A 19,902-nucleotide genomic window follows, 5' to 3' on the forward strand; every position below is an offset into this window, starting at 1 on the left:
TTATGCAAATGAAGCCAGATCTTTACACCAGCTTTTTTCCTTAAATTATGAATCAAAGTAACTTAATGACTAACTTTGCCTCAACTAGTCACACTGAAAGACCATTTCCCGAAATAACTCAAAACAGAACATGAAGTTCCTATGGTTAAGAATGTGGATTATACTTAAGAGAATAATTTATTACCTCAAATACATTCTTTTTGCTGGATTTATCCTTTGAAGCCATCTCAATCGTTGCCCCCTTAAGGTCCACCGTGAACTCTGGTTTGGACTGATTACTCCCAAACTTCGTTTTAGAAAAAAGGAAAAACCTTTATGTTATATTCATGTACATGTGTGTATCCAAAAAGAATAAGTCCAATTTTATATTGTTAACAATAAATCAAAAAGGTGGTCACCTCAAATTCCTCTTCTCTTTTCGTATTATAAAATAACAATTCCTACTTTAAATTGAAATTGAAAAATGTAAGACATGATTATATATAGTTCATAGAAAAGGAAACAAAATGGCTCAACCTCCATCATTATAAGAAAAATACAAAATAAAGCCATAGTAAAATCTTTTTTCACCCATTAGTGCAAAAACAACAAAAGAAGTTCGATGAAAAACTGCATTGGTGAGGCTACAGAGTAACAGGCCCTCATTTGCAAGTAGGATATAGATTAGAACTCCTAGAAAAGGAAAATTGCTCATACTATATCTACAAATTTATAAGACATGTATCCTTTGGCTTAACAATTCTATTTTTTGGAATTTATTCTAAACTATCTATGACTAGGTAAAATGATGTGTTCAAATGGCGATATTCTTATATACGTATAAATAATATCTGGCAGAAAAACAAGTTCTTTTCCACCTAATAAATATTCTCTAAACCTGATTTCGTGCTTTCAAGGGTTATTTTCTTATCAACTATTTATGCTGTCAACAACTAACAAAAACTTGTAAAAACAACATCCTAAGCCCCATGTTCTTCTATTCAGCCTTTGTTAGAAACAAAAACTAGAGCCAGGTGCTCTAAAGCCTCAGCAATTTAATGAGGAACCATGAACAGAAGAGGAAAACAGTTGACATGGGTGGTTTGAGAAGAAGCAGCACTTAACTATTATATTTTGTTAACCAGACAAGGAAAAGATTAGAAAATATCAGAAAATTTATGTTAAATATAGACCTACTCTGTATCTTGCCATCATAACTTAAATTTCTGTTTAGTCTGTTAACTGAGAATAGAAAATAGCATTCCTATGTTAGTGTAGGGTTTGGGGGTTTTAAAATCTTTAAGGGCTGATGAATTGTAATCTTTAAGGTCATAAAGATTTGTTACAGGAAATTTCATTTGCTAAAATATTTTCAAATTACGTTTGTCATTGGAAATGGATCTTACCCCCCAATCCTGTGATAACTTACCACTAGTCATAACATTAATGACTACTTCGTAGTTTCACATTTAAAAAATGGTTTGACTTCATCTGTTCCCGTTTACTTCATCTTTTCAGTGTGGACTTAAATAATATACTTGTTATAACTAAACAAAACTTAGGATGTTATATTGAATTTATTAGTGGAATCAAAACAAAATTTAGGGTATTTCATGGAATTTTATTAGTGGCATCATAATAAAATTCACAACAGAAATTTCAACAATTCTACAAAGCCTTTGCCTTCCTTAGTACCTTCTGTCATTCAAAAGACATGTAATTAATCATAAAGCTATGATGGGCACAGATAACTTTCTGAGCAAATTTGATACATCTCAAAAGTCACAAAACTTAAATGGACACATTTAACAAAATGATAGAAATCAACTTAATTTAACTTGTCATCATGACATGCTCTGTACATAGTTAGCTATAAGGTAAGATATAAGTAGCCAACCAAATAAGTTATAGCAACCAAATACAAATATCAATACAATCACATAACACGGAATGCTATAAAAATGCTTCAATGTGGTTGGCAAAATTTTGGGTTTGTTACCCATTATTTCTCAAAATCTAGTCCTGCCTTTCTCTACTGTAATCATTGCTCCAATGCATTCATGGCAAAGAAAACAGAACTACCGTGGCAAAGGACATGCAACAAGAAAACATACAGTGACAGCGGACACAGGAGCAGATTTTACATATGCGACAGCAGGCCGGCGGCTGACAGAGTTTGTCCAAGAAGAAAGCAGCGAGAGCAGGAGCTCAGAGACTGAGCCCTGCCGGCAGAATGACTTGATGGGAAAAGGGAAGAAAATGACGATGTCATTACAGTGCACAATGGCAAAATGACGTACAAGAGAAAACCATAACGGAACCAGAGAGGACAAAAACAGGACTCCGTAAGCAGGTAACAAAGGCCAAGCTGCATCTCCAAAATATTTTTCAAAGGCCCTAGAATTTATCTCAGAGTATTTTCTGACTTCTGAATTTATTCTATAAATTCATGTTTTATTTTTAAGATGAATGCTTTATACAACTTACTTTAAGCTAACTTGTTCTCCCGTATACTCACAATGGAAGCCTTGGGGGAATGGAGAGGAGTCCCTGAGCCCCTCCTATGGCCTGCGGGCCTTGTCCTCTGGTCCCTGTCTGCGTCCTCTCTCGGGAGAGGCCCTGCCACCCAGCTTGCCCTCCCCTTCCTCTAGGACAGTGGATCTCAACCAGAGGCGATTCTGCCACTTGGGAACATCTGGCAATGTCTGGAGACACTTTCAGTTGGAGGTGGGGTGCTGCTGTTACCTGCTGAATCCCCCAATGCATAAGACAGTCCCCACAACAAAATATTATCTGGTCCAAAGAAGCCACTATTTTTAGAAATTTGAAAGCATCGTATAAATGAATTTGAACAACTACCAATATCTGTGGGGTGACTTTTGAAATACTCAAGGAATATGAGTATTTAAATCTGCAGTGAACACAGTGTATGTCGTGTCGTCTTGTGACTGTGCACGTGCTGGTCCCCCTGTGTAAGCTCTGAAGACGGGGCTCACGTTACTCACTTCTGAACCCCCAAGCCTAACACCAGGCCCAGAACAGAGCAGGCTTTTATGTCTGCTGAACAAATGAGGTGAAGGAAGTAAGAAAAGAGAAAGTATAATTTAAGTTACTGATACAACAACCTGGGAGATAACTAATATTTTCTGGAAAACAAGTGACATCTACCTATCCCGAGGAGAAGGAAAGGCTCGGTGGCTTCTGGATGATACAGCATTGGTGTAAAATTATCTTACAGTGGAGCTGCGTGTGGCATATGCACATTTCATTTACTCAGTTTTTACTACCCATGAAACCAAAAATAAACACAAAGCATGAATGGTTTTCTAAAAACAGAGCTTCAAATAGTATGGATGGTTTTACTCAGCATCCCATCGATGAGTATATGCCCTGGAGTAGACTGTTAAGATTTGAACTGCCTATTTCTTCCAGGGGATCTCGGTATAGGTTTTTGCACCAAGTGTGAAACTAATCTGTAAAGAACCATACTTCTCCAGCATGGCCCCAGAACAAACCACCTGAACCCAACTGAAGGAAAAGCAATCTCTTCTAACATCAAAGGAAAAAACTGGCTCTGCACTGACTTCTCACAGCATCTTCCTGAGAGACACTCAAGGGAAATTTTCACTACAGGTGATTTTTGTCCTTTGGGCTTATGTGTTAGCCTCAGGTTAGGCGGGATTTCACTGTATAAACAGGATAACATTTTACCTACGAAAGATCTAGCTGGTGACCAAGCAGGGAAACAAAGCTAGGATTCTTTCAAACCCTTTTTGAACAATCCTAATTACTGAGTTAATTAAGAAGCATCTTGCATATTTCATCAATTTTTAATATTCATAAGTGTTGTATATGCCAAAATATATTACACATACTTACACATTTTTTATTTGAATAATCTTACTAGCTTTTACTTAGGCCACTTAAATTAGTTTTCGTTCCCTTAATATGTGTTACATGTGGGAAGAAAAGCAAGGCAGTTTGAGATTTTTTTTTTTTTTGTGGTACGTGGGCCTCTCACTGTTGTGGCCTCTCCCGTTGCGGAGCACAGGCTCCGGACGCACAGGCTCAGCGGCCATGGCTCACGGGCCCAGCCGCTCCATGGCATGTGGGATCTTCCCGGACCGGGGCACGAACCCGTGTCCCCTGCATCGGCAGGCGGACTCTCAACCAACTGCGCCCGGTCCGGGAAGATCCCACATGCCATGGAGCGGCTGGGCCCGTGAGCCATGGCCGCTGAGCCTGTGCGTCCGGAGCCTGTGCTCCGCAACGGGAGAGGCCCAGGTACAGAAAAAAAAAAAAAAAAAAAAAAAAAAGAATTGACGTATAGCCAAGCATTTTATCATATCTGTTTAGTTTTTAAGACTATAAAACACCGTGTGACTATATTTTATTTAATTATACCAACCTGAAATGATTACCATAATGTACTGTATTATTAACAACATATTAATAAAACTTCATTTAAAGGCAAAAATTCAAAGAGTGAATCTCTAAAGTTAAAACTCCATGAAGAATTCTCCAATTTCAAAATTGGCTAGCTCAGTGAATTTTAAGCTACGCTTCTGCTATTACCACATGGTAATGCTATAACACAACTTTAGCTGATAAACAGAAATACCCCACACCCTCTGTCGGCATTAGTTTTAATCATGAGTTCTGAATTATGTAAGGTCCTCAAGGGACCTTCATAAAATGCAACCAGGCTGTACTAATGGTTCTGTGCCAGGGTATTCACTTAACATCTTCAATTTTTTTTTTTTAATTTCATTTTCTTTAAATCACATACATATCTGCCTACCTCAATGATGCCTCACTTACCACAATGATCTATGTACTTGCTTTATCTGTATATACCACAACCTTCAATCTTTAGGGGTCAGTAATTATCAAATAAATGACCATTATCCAGCTTTCTTCAGGAACTTTTTTGTTATTTTAACCTCTAATTGCTTCTCCATTCCTTTTCTTTCATTCACTTCACTCAGTTTCAAATAAAAGTTGAGCCACAAGTAGGAAGAAGAGATAACTGCATCTTCTTCTAGAAATGCATTAATATAAACAAAAAAGTATCATATGCTTCACCTCAGGGGAAAAGGAGAAATAACTATCAATTTACTGTAAGACAAGTCAAACAAAAATGTCAGTCTTTTAATCTGGAAAGCATATCACAGGTCAGTTCCACTGTACTGGCTGACCAGAGAGGAAATCAAAGCATCAGTGAAGCAAGAGAGAAGAAACATTCCAGAAAGTTCATATTCATGCTCAATCCAGCAGATTTTGGGGGCTGCCATATCGGAGTATTTGAGGACTAATGTGCTCTGTGGCACTCCTGGCTCAGAACAATGTTACGTGGCTGCACTGTAAATGCAGAGGACTAAAATTTGCTTGAATTTTACAAGTGGATTTCTCTTTTATCAAACGTAAAGTCAGTAGGTCCTGTTAATTTTAAATCAACTCTGTAAGTGTAAGAAATACTGGTTAAGGCAGGATATAAAGCAGACTAAAAACATTAGATTAATTTCATTTTAAAACCTTTTTGGAAATACCCAGAGCATGGACTCTGGAGCCAAAAAGGTACCCAGATCTGTCACTTAGTAGCTGTAAGACCTTGAGCGAGGCACCGAACTGTTTTATACTTCATTTTCTCATCTCCAACAGGGGGAGAGGGAATGATAAACAGTACTCTCCCAGAGTTAAGAGGATAATATATATACCATCCTCTACACTTAGAACAGTACCTAATATATTTTCAGCATTCAAAAAATGTTAGCTATTATGATATGTCACAAATTATAATTTTTGGTATTTGTATTACAAATAACCAAGGAGTAACGATAGTAAACACTCAAATATACAAAAAGCTTCAAAGTCCCACAGGTAATGGTGACATTTCTTTTTCTTCTCAAAGCTGGCTGATGTCATATATAGACATGGAAACCTGACTAGTATCCAAGGGTCAGATCACAATTCAAGGTGGGGCTTGTCACACGACTGCTCATTTTCTGACTAAACATCTGAAAGAGCCAAGTCACAGACACAGGAAAGCTTCGGCATCCTGAAAACAGACCAAGAAATAGATCTGTTCTCTAATGCCCAAGTAGTAAGGTCACCTTTCAGTTCAATGCATAAAATATAATTGGTTGGTTTTAACAATATGAGCCAGACTTTTCTAAGTAGCCCTTTTCTTTCTCTTGGGAGTCAAAATGCATCTTTAACTAAGAAAACCTCATTTACTCTTATTTGCAAGCTAGCGGTAGCTGGGAGGACTCTGGAATACTTCGTGAAGTTCAGGTGCAACACCATCCACGTAATTTAAATGTAGAAAGCCTCCAAAGAAAAGAAATACTTGCCCAACTTGTGCTACTTCCTTGAGTTTTGGTAAACAGTAAAGATGAACCCTGCAACACGGCCCAAGAAGACAACCAGTTCTTTCTGTAATGATAAAGACGGCCAATTAAAGCTCCATATCCAGTTTTTCCCACCAAATTTAAAAACTTAAAACCTACTTAGCTGTTATCAATGTTGTCCACAATTTACAGTCATACTGACATTCTAATTGTTTTTATTGGGGATATAATTCTAATGGAAATTACAATCATTTTATGGTCCCAAAACTAATGAAGTCAATGAGAGACGTAAGTTATCAGAATAACTACACACCTAACTGTGTGCACATGGGGGTAATCCAGCACATTTGTGATCAAGGGCACTAATTTAGAGTCACATGAACTGAACACTGCATTTGGCAAGAATTCTTATTCACAATTAAAAATTCGACAAACATGCTCATCTTACCTAATTCTCTGTAGATACAGATTGTTTTATATCTCTTAGTTATCTTCCTTCCCTTAATAAGGCTACACCAGGTGAGCAGTAGATCGTATAAATTACATGCTGGTTGATAACTAAGGTTACTATTACTAAAATGAGGCTTTTAAAAAATCTTTCCTAAATTACAAAATCAACACACATACTATATCAAAACTCTGAACGTAGAAATGTATACAGAAAAAGGCCCCATTTCTTCTCCTTCAACCGCCTCTCCAGAGGTAACCAGTGTTTACGTTATAAGGCAATTTAATTGCTGGCAGGCTAAAACGAACGTCAAATGTATCTTCCACAGGAATTTATTAAGGCTCGCCTTATAGCCAAACATATGGCCAGTTCTGTGAAAACTTTATAGGCACTCAAAAGGTTTATTCTCCATATTCAGAATGTAGAATTTAATATCTACCAATTAGACCTACTTGATTATTTTACGAGTTTTTATGTCCACTTGAACTTGAAAAGTGAAATAAAGTTTACTCCTACTGAATCTCTATTTTTCCTTTTATTTCCTGTTGTTTTGCTTATGGTCATTAACACTAGTTACTCAGTGAATGGCTATTTCTAATGATGAGATCTTCACTGTGGATTGATCCACAGTGCTTTATCATTTTAAAGTTGCTTAGTGCCTTCCCCCTGAGTTGAACCTGTCTGCTATTAAGATCCCTATTCCTGCTTTACTTTTTATGCCTTTGATATGCGTTATTTGTTTTAACTTTTCTGAATCGTTTTTCAGATGTCTCTTTTGTATGTAGTATTGAACTGGGTTTTGCTTTGTGTTTCAGTCTGAGCACCTTTTTCTTTCAACAGATGAATATAGTGCATTTACATTTATTTATACTGATACGACACATATGTTTGGTACCTATTCTGTCATCATTTTATTATATTTTCATTTTATTTTATTATTTTGTTTTGTGTGGACCTCAAGATATTTTGGAAGGATTTATTTTCATTGGTAAATTCATTTTATATTCCATCTTATATTTCTTTAGATAATATCTAACTTCTCTATGCTGAAAAATGCTAAAATATATTCCCACTTTAAAATATATATATATGTATTTCCACTTTAAATAAACTTTTTGAGTTTAATTTTCAAAATAAAAAAAACTGTAGAATGTATATCTCAGAACAAATATTGAATATTTGGGTACTGAATGAATGACAGTATCCAAATATTGAGTTGCAGGTAGAATTAGTCACACCTTTTTCATGGAACCAATTTTTTCCTGAACAAACAACTGACGGATACACTGATTATTTAGACTTGACTACTTGGCAGGTAGACATTATCTCAAAAATAAATGAAGTGAGCCTTTCATTTCAAGGAAAATAAATGATAGTATATGTTCACAATAACAAAGCTTTCAAACAGAAAGCAGAATTCTGGAAAACTTGGCACATCTGCCACTGTGAGGCTGACAATATTCCAAAACTTAGTGACTCTGATGGCGATATTACTGATTTATGATTCTTTAGTATCATAAAATAAAATGTGCCAACACTTGAAAAATCGGCAAACTTAGTAAACCAGTATTTTCCAAATGACCTACAAGATGCTACAAAACTAAGCATAGGTAAAGATGCATTCACAATGCAACACAGGCCCATGGACTTTAATGTAACTGAGTACTGAAAGTTCAAGGATAGTTCTTCAGAATCTTCATTGCAACTAACACTTTTGGCGTTTTGGTGTAGCAGAAAAATACGCACAATTATCTGAGAAGGCTATTAAAATATTCCTCCCTTTTCCAACTTTATCTATGTAAAGGAGCATTTTCTTTATATACTTCAACCAAAATAATATATTGCAACAGACTGACTGCAAGCAGAGATGAGAATCCAGGCGTCTTGCATTAAGCCAAATAGTAAAGATTTCTGAAAACATAAAACAATGCCACGCTTCTCATGGAAGTTTTCTGCATGAGAAAATACAGGGGGTTTTCTTCATAAAAGATGTTATTCATGTTAACATGTAACAGGTTATTAGTTTTAAAAGCGTTAATAGAGATTCTTAAAATTTCTCAGTTTTAATTTTTTACAGTAAATAATTCTAGATAAACTACATAGACAAAAGTTCTTTGCACTAACCAATAATTTTTAAGAGTTTAAAGAGGTCCTCAGAACAAAATGTTTGATAAACACTAAAATACAGGAAATTAAAATACCACTGTGCTCAGCTCTATATAAATAAATTTGAATATAATGAAACGGATGATATTCTTAGGAGAAGTATTCCAAAAGGCATTCCAAAGTAAGTAGAAAATCTAAAAAACTAATTATCGCAGGAAAAATGACAGCAATGAAAACAGGGAAAGTGGCCAAAGACCTACCTGCACTACATATGCCCAAAAGGGAGAAAAGAAAAAAAAGATCCAGTTCACATGACTTCTACCAAGGAACAGCTTCAGGAACAGGTAATTGCAGTATTTGTAAAGCTATTTCAAAGCACTTAAAAGAAAAACTTCCAAGTACCAAAATCTGACAAAGTTCAATTAAAGCAAATCTAAAAAACTCAACTACATGTAAATTTTAAACTCTTTCTTAAACAACAGACTGACCTCACTTTGGCTATAAAACCCTAGCATTTCAGCGGTTTTTTAAAGCTGGGGAAAATGGAACTTACCTTACAAAGAGTTAATTTCCTTAATTTATTAACCAAAAAAAACCAACAACCCAACAGAAAAAGAGACAAAGGGTATAAACTGATAATTCGAGGACAACAACGAAAAAGAAATATAAATGGCTTGTGGTACTCTACCCCACTAAAAAGAAACGTAAGTAAAAACACCATTTTCTCTCAAATCTCTATTAGCAAAGATCAAAGAGTTTGACAACGTACTGAATGGGCAAAGGCATGGAGAAATCCAAGGCTCCTGAGGTTGGAACTGACTGAGGGCCTTAGGGCACAATTTGGAATTGTATGAAAATGTCCAACTGCATATGGCCTAGCAATTCCACTTTCATAAAATACGTTCTACAGGCATATCTACATACTTGCAAAATGAACCGTGCAAGACACGGAGGGTAATACTGTTTGTAATAGCAAAAAATGGAAACATCCTAAATGTCTACCAATAGACACACTTGCAAATAAATAACAGTTAAATAAACGATGAGGCAGCCATACAACATACAACTATGCAGCAGTTAGAAACTATGTGTCAGCTGTACATGCAATGAAATGCACCGTCTCCAAGATAAACTGTTAAAAGACTGTGCTAAAAATATTAATCTATGCACATGTAAATGTATCTACTTTCTATCTCTGGAGGAAGACAGTACACCTCACTAGACATAACTGGTTACCTCTGGGGAGGGAAACTGATGGTTGGTGACTGACTTTTGACTACATGTTTTGTGTATGTTTGTATTTTGCCATGTGCATTTATCAGTTATAGAAAAAAATTTTTAATAAAGCTAATGCCTGCTCAGAATCCTCCGCCTTATCACCTCTGAATTTAATCTTACCTTTAGAAATAGGTCAAGACAAAGAAAAATTTTCCTCTACTTCCTGACAATCTTATATCCATATTAGAAAACACATTTAAAATTCTTTGAACCTGTTAATCACTTCTACTAGAATATAATTATATTCAGTTTTTACTTATATCAATCAGATGAAACATGTGAGAACATTAATGATCTGTGTACTTACCGAACCTTTTTCCCATTTTCAGTAATTTTTGTTACATTTAATAATCCGTATTTCTCTTGACCCTATGATATGGAACAGAGGTATTACTGTTTATAGATCATTCATACAGACAGTGAAGTCCAAATTCTTACATAGGACTGAATCAAAATGATCTGGTACTCTAAATATTAGCTTAAAAGAGAAGATCAGTCAGTGTGTAATATGGTTAGTTCTAGACTACATTAAAAATATAATTTCCTAATACTTCTGTAAAGATTTTTTTCAGTTATTTTTGTAATTAAACACTTGGTCTGGGCTTCCCTGGTGGCGCAGTGGTTGGGAGTCCGCAAAAACAAACAAACAAAACAAAACACTTGGTCTTCTCAAGGAAGAGCAGCCATAAGGTAAAATCAAATTAAATTTCTACATGAATGCTACAAATCAGCACTGGAAAAATGATTTATGACTTCCTGTTCAAACCAAGTGATACGATGCTATAAATACCACAAAAAAGGAACTGTTTACTTGGCTGTCATTTTAGAACAGTGTAGTCTGAAAATTATTTAAGATACTAACCCACTTTGTCAGAATGTGAAAATAAGTAGGTAGAACAAATGCAGTGACTGTATTTAATAAATTACTTAAAAGTAAGTGGCACTATGCATAGAACTGGCCTTAATGTGGCATAAAGAATTCAATATGTTGCTTCATTAAACATATTATCAGATGGCAAATTGGGCTCTGGACAAACTAGATCTATTAGTCAGCTGATGTAAAACACAGCAACACAGCTTTATCATCAAACCCTAGGAAGGCAAAAGTCACTGTGCTCAAGTTAAATGTTATCTTAAAATTCTTCCAGGTGGAACTGAAGAAGCACTTTCTCATTGCTCTAGCCTTCTATAGTCAAATGAATTTAATCAAAATGCATTTGTGCCCACAGCAATCATCCATTAGTGAGCACTGTATGAAAACGACCAAGCAGTCAATTTTACTTCAGTTAAAACACACACACACAGTACACACACACACACAGGAAAAAATAGTCTCAATTCAGAATTTATTTCTAACTATTTACCTCAGCTATTTTCTCAAGGTACTTTAATTAGAAAAAAAAATTCTTTCTTGTATGAGAGATAAACATGGCATTATTTTCTCACTAATGTCTAAAAGATAATATCTGAAAGTTCTGCCTGGTCTGATAATAACTCACATCTATAGACAAAGCTGACAAACTATTATGTTCACTTTTGTTATACTGGGAACTTGGGAAACATCCATATTACTATAATTTTTTCACAAAGCATAGGTTGGATCTCCTTAGATATGCAAGTCTGATACATTTCATAAGAGCTCTCTGTTGCCTCTCAATAAAAATATCAATTACACGGTGGTAAGTATGCACAGGATGTTAAGTAAGAACTTTCCCAATTTACCATCAGAAGCAGGGAGGGAAAGAAAAACTTTCAATGATCCAGGAACTAAGTAACATTAATCTGAGAGGATGGGCGCTGGTGATGTGAGCACAGGAACTGGAAGGGCGGAGGTGGGAATAAGCCTATTAAAAAACACCAAAGCTGGAACTATGCAGGGTGAAAAAGCAGAAACAGGAAGGAAATGCCAGCATCAAAACAGGAAGAAAAATGGAAGGGACAGCAGCAGTGGCAGACAGCCAAAGCCTATGGGGGAAAGAGACGCTCTGGATCAGGGATTCTTACCTGAGTCATGGCTGGACCAACACCGCACATAATCGTGCGTGTACATGCATCACTCAAGGGAAAGGCCCAGAGCTCTCATGAAATTCTCACAGGGACCAAGACCCAAGCACTAATGCTCTAAGCAGTAAGCACTCTAACGTGAACATAAAATAAGAACAAAATGTGCCACGTCCAAAACGTACCAATACAATGACCATTACCACGCGGTGTGCAAAGTGCTCTGAGGAAGGCATACCTAACTCCACCTGAGAGGGGAGTAGGGAGGAAGAGAAGCTTCCCGGAGACCCTGACCCAGGAGCGAGCAACAGGAGTCGGCCACACAGAAACGACGGACAGGCGAAGGCACAGAAGCTGGAAGCGCATCATCTCTACAAGGCTTAGGTTCCCTCAGCGTACGGGGTGCAGCAGAGCAGCAGCGAGAGAGAGGGGGCAGCGGAACGAGCGCGGCGGGAGCAGGTGATGCAGCGCCACCGGAACAGCGTTCTGATAACTCCTATCAATGCAAGAGGTGCTGACGGCCTGGCCCAGGGAGAGGCCTGAGAGGGTGGAGAGGGGCCACACGTGAGAGCGACTCGGAAGGCAGGACTGACAGGGACAGGACGGGAGGTAAGAGGCAAGATCGGGGAGACTCCCAAGCTTGAGCAGCTGGGTAGCTGGGGGCCCTCAGCTGCAACGACGAGCTTTAGAGGAGCCGTCCCTGACCCCTGCGGTAGGAGCTCCTCTGCCCTCCAATGACTGACGACAGCCCCCAGGTTGTTTCCTTCGTCGCACCTAATGCAAAGCACAATTACATATTATTTATTCGCCACCTACTGTCAGGCTGTGCGTCAGGACCACATCTGCTGTGCTCACCATGTATGACAGCGCCCAGCACAGCGGCTAGCATGGTGCCGGGGCTCAACACATGTTTGTTGAAGTCATTAACCAACAAAGCAGCCGTGCTATCACACTACCAAGAAATGTAAGAGAAGGTCAGTGATGGAGAAAATAAAGCTTTAACTCTTAAACACTGAAGTTCTGAATTTGACATAAAAGTGACAGGCAGGCAGATACAGGTCTGGCTATACAGGTGTGGATTTCAGGGGGAATTTAGGCAGATTATTATTCCATGCTGTTTGGTGTACTCTTCTCTACTTAATATGATTCAAAGTCAACCAATGTTTTTGTGTAGCTTACTAAAATAACTTCATAAAAATACCTCGTTAAGTCCTTTAAAAACTGCCCATACTCACACGTGAATATTTCTTAGTCTAAATATGTCGATACTCCAAGGGAAACTTCGTGTTGAAAATAAGCAGGAATGTTTTAATATGAACTGGCAAAATATGGTTAAATTTTAACCAAAAATATTGTAGTAAGATTGTCCTATCCTAATTAAAGCAAGAAAACAATAAAATGTCGGTTCTGTTGAGTCATCTAGGAAAACTTCCACACGTTCATAATCACTTTGCAGGCTCCAGAATTTCTAATTGATTTTACATTCATTTAGTAAGATAAGCATTTCCCAATTTTGGCTAATAATTATTATATATCAAAATCAATACCTCCCATTAAAATCTTTATCTTCGGTTAATCATGTTATAATCATGTAATAAAAAGATTCTTTCTCTACAGAGTAAGTAACCTTGCCCTGTGAGATGCTGAAAAAGAACCAGTGTGATAGAACTTCCAGAGCAGGTAAATCCATACAGACCTTCAAACTAGAGGTTGCCATGCAGAGGGGAGAAGAGGTGGGGAAAGGTGCAATGACTGCTTAATGGTAGGGGTCTCCCTCTGAGGTGATGAAAGTGTCCTGAGACTGGGCAGGAGTGACAGCTACACACATTTTAAATACACTAAAGCCACTGAACTATATACTTTAAAGTGGTTAATGGCTAATTTTATGTTATGTGAATTTCAACTCGATTAAAAAAAATGTTTAAAGAACCAGTGTTATAAAAAATTGTTAAAATCATGTTTTTAAAAAAGGCTTTAGAATAGTAATATTCAATGAAAAAAAATTAGCCAATTTGTCCACTAAACCCTTTTGGTAACGAACGTGTTGAAATGCCCTTTTCTCCAAAGTGGGTAAAGCATTTTAATACCATAATTGGAAACACAAGGTCAAAAGTTCAAGTTTCCAAATTATATACTTAAAATTGTATTCAGTATTCAGTAAATGAGAACTTTGAAATGCACATCCTCATAGGCACACTGGGACAAATAGAGATGAGGTTCTTAGATCAGCCTACGAAATCCTATTTAATCCATGTGTGGCAGTCATATTTTAGAGAAATATCAATTTTAAAAAAATGTATACACTACCTATTTCAAAAAAGGACTTGAGGGCCTCCCAGGTGGAACAGTGGTTGAGAGTCCGCCTGCCGATGCAGGGGACACGGGTTCGTGCCCCAGTCCGGGAGGATCCCACATGCCACAGAACAGCTGGGCCCATGAGCCATGGCCACTGAGCCTGCGCGTCTGGAGCCTGTGCTCCGCAACGGGAGAGGCCACAACAGTGAGAGGCCCGCGTACCGCAAAAAAAAAAAAAAAAAAAAAAAACAGGACTTGAAGTGACTATGAAAAATAACAACGCATTTGAAAACTGGAAATAAGACAAGAAAAAATGAACATGTTTAAAATTTATATTAAGGGATGAAATTTTAATCTGGTTTGATTAGAGGAGACTGAAAGAAAGCATCACATGCTACGTGAACAAAGCCTGTCAAACAAGACCACGTGTTCTATGACCCCACGCATGTGAAGTGTCCAGAAGAGGCAGACCTAGTGAGGTAGAAAGCACATTACTGGTTGCTTAGGGCTTGATGGGATGTGGAAGCAGAGGGGTGACAGCAACGAGTACTGCTTTTTGAAGTGATGAGATGTTCTAAAATGACTGTCCTGATGGTTGCACTTATCTGAACATACTAGAAACCAATGAACTGTACACTTTAAACGGGTGAACGGTGTAGTATGTTAGTCATATTTCAATACGGTTTTAACAAAAAAAAATAAAAAAAGAGATTCAATAGGTAATCTGCAGAGATTTAAAGATGCCATGAGGTAACTAACACTGATTACAATGTCAGTTTCTTTTCCTTACCACTAAGGCCTTACACCAACCAGATTTTAACTCACAAAGAACCAAAAAAAAGAAATCTGCTTGTATTAACTGGGTAAGAGTGGGAAAGAGAGGCAAAAGACTCCATTCAAACAGGGCAAGAAGAGAAGAGGGAGCAGAGGCTGCAGGAGGAAAGAAGAGACTCTGGGGAGCAGAAGCCCGGGGGGGCCAGACTGGGGCTTGGGGGGAAGGACGCTGCACACTTACAGGGAAACAGAACAGCCTCAGCAGAATTAACAGAGCTGTTCCTGTTTTCCACCCGAAGGTAAATGAAGAACGAAACAGAACCCTGCTGAGGCAGTTCCCGGCCATGGCCACCAGAGGGGACCCTGAGTCTGGGGCAGTCAGGTGACTGGCAAACTCTCGTGAAAGGGGTAACTGCCTGGGGGAATAATTTGCAAACCGTCCTTTTAACTCCCATGCGAACACTTATAAACTCATGTTTCCAGGATTACCAAGAAATTCCCTTTTACCAAAATGTAAATAATTTATAAAAGGTCTTCTCAGAAGTTACATATTACCCATATTTAAAATAAGCTAAAAAGCGTTTCTGCCTCTTTTCTAGATGGATGGATAGATTAAGAATACTGCAGTAATAGCACCTTACATTCATACAGGAAATCCTGACAATACCACTAAAATCATGTTCACTTTGATCTTTATTTAATGTTCATGCACCCAGGACTGTGTTAAATAATGCAAAAGATAAAAAGTATTAGAAAGCAGCCCCTCTCTATCTCTCTGAGTCCCTTCAAAGTTTAAACCCTTAGCAGAGAGCTGAGGGGCACATGAGGTAACTTTCACACGATTAATGCCATCAGTGACTTGAGAGCTCAAAGAAAAAGAAGAGATGCTATTATGCTGAGGTTAGTGTGGGCAGGCCCTAAGGGGTCATCCCACTGGTCAGCACAAGATTAACTGTAGGTGCAGAGAGGCTGAGGACCACGGGAGGCAGGGAAACCACCTGTGCAATATCAGCAGGACGGGTGGACAACACGTGATAGGAACCAAAAGACCTGATTTGCTCAGGGGATGGAGAAAAGAGCCAGACAAGGAAAACAGCATCTGTGAGAAACCTGTGCCTCTAGAAAATCAGAAGTATCCTAATAAACAAGAGTCTATTATAGTTTCTTAAAATTAAGGAAGTAACAATAAAAGTTTGTCTTCTGGAAAGCTTTAAAAGTTTCATTTCTTCCTTCTGGCAAAACCCCATGGAATAGCGGCTCTATGGCACTGGGGTTACGCTGGCCCTGCTCTAAGGAGTCTTTTCCTTGTCTAGTGGGGAAGACATTAACTGAGGGTTGGAAGTTCCTACAAGAAATAGGAAATGAGAAGAGTTACTCCATTTTACGGAATCAAATAACATATAATTAAATGTTATTAAGAGTATCACAGGGAAACCTGACCAAATCTAGAGGATCTGAAGAAAATTCCGAGCCTGAACCAAGCTCTAAGGAATGACCAGAAGTTGACCAGGCAAAGACGTCGGGGAAGATGGGTTTCAGTGCGTGAAGGGTCTGGAGCTGAAGAGCAGGCTCCTTTGCAGAGAGGAGAGTAGCAGGGCTGCAGGAAAACACACAAGTGGGGGCAAGGAGGGGAGATGAGGACCCGGGACAGGCGCAGTGTTGCAGAGCTCGTTACAAAGTTGCATCCTCCTTCTAAAAGGAAAGGAGAGCCGCTGGAGGGGAAGAGCAGGAGGGGCAAATCACAGGCTAGACTTGGGGACGGGGGCGCTGCAAACACCAAGATCAAGTAGGATTCCTCCAAAGTTACGACTGGAGAGAAGGGCTTCCCTGGTGGCGCAGTGGCTAAGAATCCACCTGCCAATGCAGGGGACACGGGTTCGAGCCCTGGTCCGGGAGGATCCCACATGCCGCAGAGCAACTAAGCCCGTGAGCCACAACTACTGAGCCCACGTGCCATGACTACTGAAGCCCACGCACCTTGAGCCCGTGCTCCACAACAAGAGAAGCCACCGCAGTGAGAAGCCCACGCACCGCAACCAAGAGTAGCCCCCGCTCACCGCAACTAGAGAAAGCCCGCACGCAGCAACGAAGACCCAAGGCAGCAAATAAATGAATGAATGAATAACTGAAGAGAAGTCACTGTATCGCCAATATTACCTGGCCTAGGCTGGGCAATGCATTTGACAGCTTAGCGGGGGGGGGGGGGGGGCAGGTAAAGCTTGTTAAGAAGGAGGGAAATGATTCTTACCTTTGGACTGCTGGCCTGAGGAAGGAAGGGTAAAGTGTAATTTGACAGTATTCTCCAGGGATTTTTATATTTATGTTTAACAGCCAAACATAAATTCACTGCTTACAAATATGGTATACAAGTTGATCACGAAGATACCATATTTTGCATAAAAGGGGGAATTTTTAAATCAATAAAATCTGATTTTTAATTTAAACCTATTATCTGATTATTTTTTGAAAGACCAATGAAATTTAATAGAAGCCCAAGAGGTATTTTTAAACATTACACTTAGAGAAAATTAATTTACTGAAACTGATTGAAATAATTGGACTATATTATCTATATGCTGCTATCATACTAACTGTATCTTGGTTCTTTGGTGAAGAGGGAGAAGACTCATTTTCAGGATAGCAGGGTTTTGAGGCAGTTGGAGATTCCTACAAGAAATAAGTAATGAAAAATGTTACTCTATTTCATATAATTATATTTCTCCCTCTACTGACAGTGGGAAAGCTTAATAAGGGACGCTAAGAAAAATTTTTTCCTAGTTATTTCCCTTCTATATTCAGCTACAAAACTAATATGGTACAGATGTGAAAACTACAGATATCATAAAGTTTATGAAATATGGCATATTTTATACGAATTACAGTAAATTTAAATACCGCATACGGAATTACTCAAAAGAAATGACGCATGTTGCCTTAAAATCATGATGTTGCATCAGCTTAAATTAACCATATTTAAAATAAGTAAAATCCAAACACTTACGGATAAAAATGTAACAGCCCCCATACTAACTTGCTCTTGGTATGAATCCTGGTCTAGGATTTAGGATTAGGCAAGGAATAGTCACAGGAACTACTTGGCAACTGCCAGAATGAGAACTTGTATTAAGAAATTAAATTGCTATTAATATTTAATATAATTTAGAGCTAACTTTCCAATTATTAGAAATAAGCAAGATTGTTTAAAATGCAAAGAAGAAACCTCAGATTTACAGATTAATAACTCACCAGGAAAAAAAAATATTTTAATGTCTAAGCCTACAAGAATATATAATAGGAGCAAACCAATAATGTGCATTTTTAAAGCAATTCTGCTTTGTTAATATTGAAACATGGTATGTGATTTCTACCTCAGATATCTGTAAAACTATTCGTGGAGGATAAGACTGAAAAAACATTTTTTGGTACCAAGAGCCACTGGTAGCCAATGGTATCTACCAAGCTCCATTTTTCTCTGTTCTCCTAGAAGCTCTGAATAATTTCAGGAAAAGAGAATTAGGAAAATCATATGCCAATGTCTATTATTATTTTTCCTATAAAACCAAATAATTTACTTGGACATTCATCTTCACATCTGTATCATCTAGTTTACTATACTTATGAAACTGGATAACGTACTGTTGATAAGCCTGGGAATTTGTATTAAATCACAATACAAAAAACCATTAATAAAATCCATTCACTTAGAAAAAAGTCTTCAGGTTTATATCCTGTACAATTCGTAAATACAGAAACCAGGTAGCAGTGAAACTGTACAGGGAAAATCCTTGAAGGTAACAACCTTAAAATCTAAGACCTACACTATAAATGGAGAAAACTTTAAAATCATTATCAAATATATCTTTATAAAAATTAATTACATTTAATGTCCAAGTATCAGTTTAGCTTCATTTAAGTATTTTTTCTACAGCTTCAGATGTTTTACTTTTCAATTTCTTGACTTCTAAAAGCGTCTAATATTAAAACACTCTGAGAAAAAGAGGAAAGATTTGATGACCCATAAACTATAAAGTAAGTAATTGAATAAAATGAATGATAATTACAACTTATTTTTCATGGCATTATCAGTCCTACAGAAATGAAAACCATAGCAAATGGAGTAATAATGTAAACACAACAATTATAATTATTATAAACAATTTTACATTTACCCATTTGTTTATGTATGCTTATAAATGTATATGCACATATAAATACATCTTAATGTCTACAAGCAGCAGGTTTTGGTAAAAATCATACATAGGCAGAAACAAACAGATGTATCCATACACACACACACGCACACACACCTAGCTCCACCAAGGTTGTCTGGCAACTGAATTAGGACCCATATCATCATAACAACATTCACTACATAGTATTAGGTTTCCCTGATTACCTTTCAAGTTATACGCATTTCACCCCTTATCATATATTAGTCAGCTAGTTTGTTCTGGTATAGTCCCTCTTTTATAATCTCAAATCTTAAAATCGTGTATACTATGTAATGATAAATAGAAGAGTTTACTTGGTGAAGTGGCTATCTATGACTCCATTTATAAAGGATGGGGGGGAGACATGTCTACCAAAAATAAGTAGAGCTCTGTTCTCAAGAAAACCACATTATCACATGCTGAAACAATTAGATGAAAAAGGATATATAATAAGAACTTC

General features: G+C 37.6%; 1 protein-coding gene across 7 annotated transcripts in view; it reads right to left on the reverse strand.

The window, feature by feature from the left end:
* Positions 1 to 19,902, reverse strand: part of ARHGAP12 (Rho GTPase activating protein 12) — a 93,855-nt gene that overhangs the window by 12,489 nt on the left and 61,464 nt on the right. For 4 of the 7 annotated variants that reach the window (XM_029237229.1, XM_029237228.1, XM_029237225.1 and 1 more), the window contains 5 exons: positions 17,824 to 17,898; positions 17,480 to 17,494; positions 10,469 to 10,530; positions 6,333 to 6,414; positions 185 to 286 (listed from right to left, as the gene is read on the reverse strand). In XM_029237229.1, coding sequence (XP_029093062.1) covers positions 185 to 286; positions 6,333 to 6,414; positions 10,469 to 10,530; positions 17,480 to 17,494; positions 17,824 to 17,898 — 336 coding nt within the window. The remainder of the gene's footprint in view (positions 1 to 184; positions 287 to 6,332; positions 6,415 to 10,468; positions 10,531 to 17,479; positions 17,495 to 17,823; positions 17,899 to 19,902) is intronic. The other 3 variants (XM_029237226.1, XM_029237224.1, XM_029237227.1) reach the window with 2 other exon arrangements.

This window comes from Monodon monoceros, unplaced genomic scaffold (assembly GCF_005190385.1).
Source record: "Monodon monoceros isolate NGI ecotype Baffin Bay Population unplaced genomic scaffold, NGI_Narwhal_1 Super_Scaffold_21, whole genome shotgun sequence".
NCBI lineage: Eukaryota > Metazoa > Chordata > Mammalia > Artiodactyla > Monodontidae > Monodon > Monodon monoceros.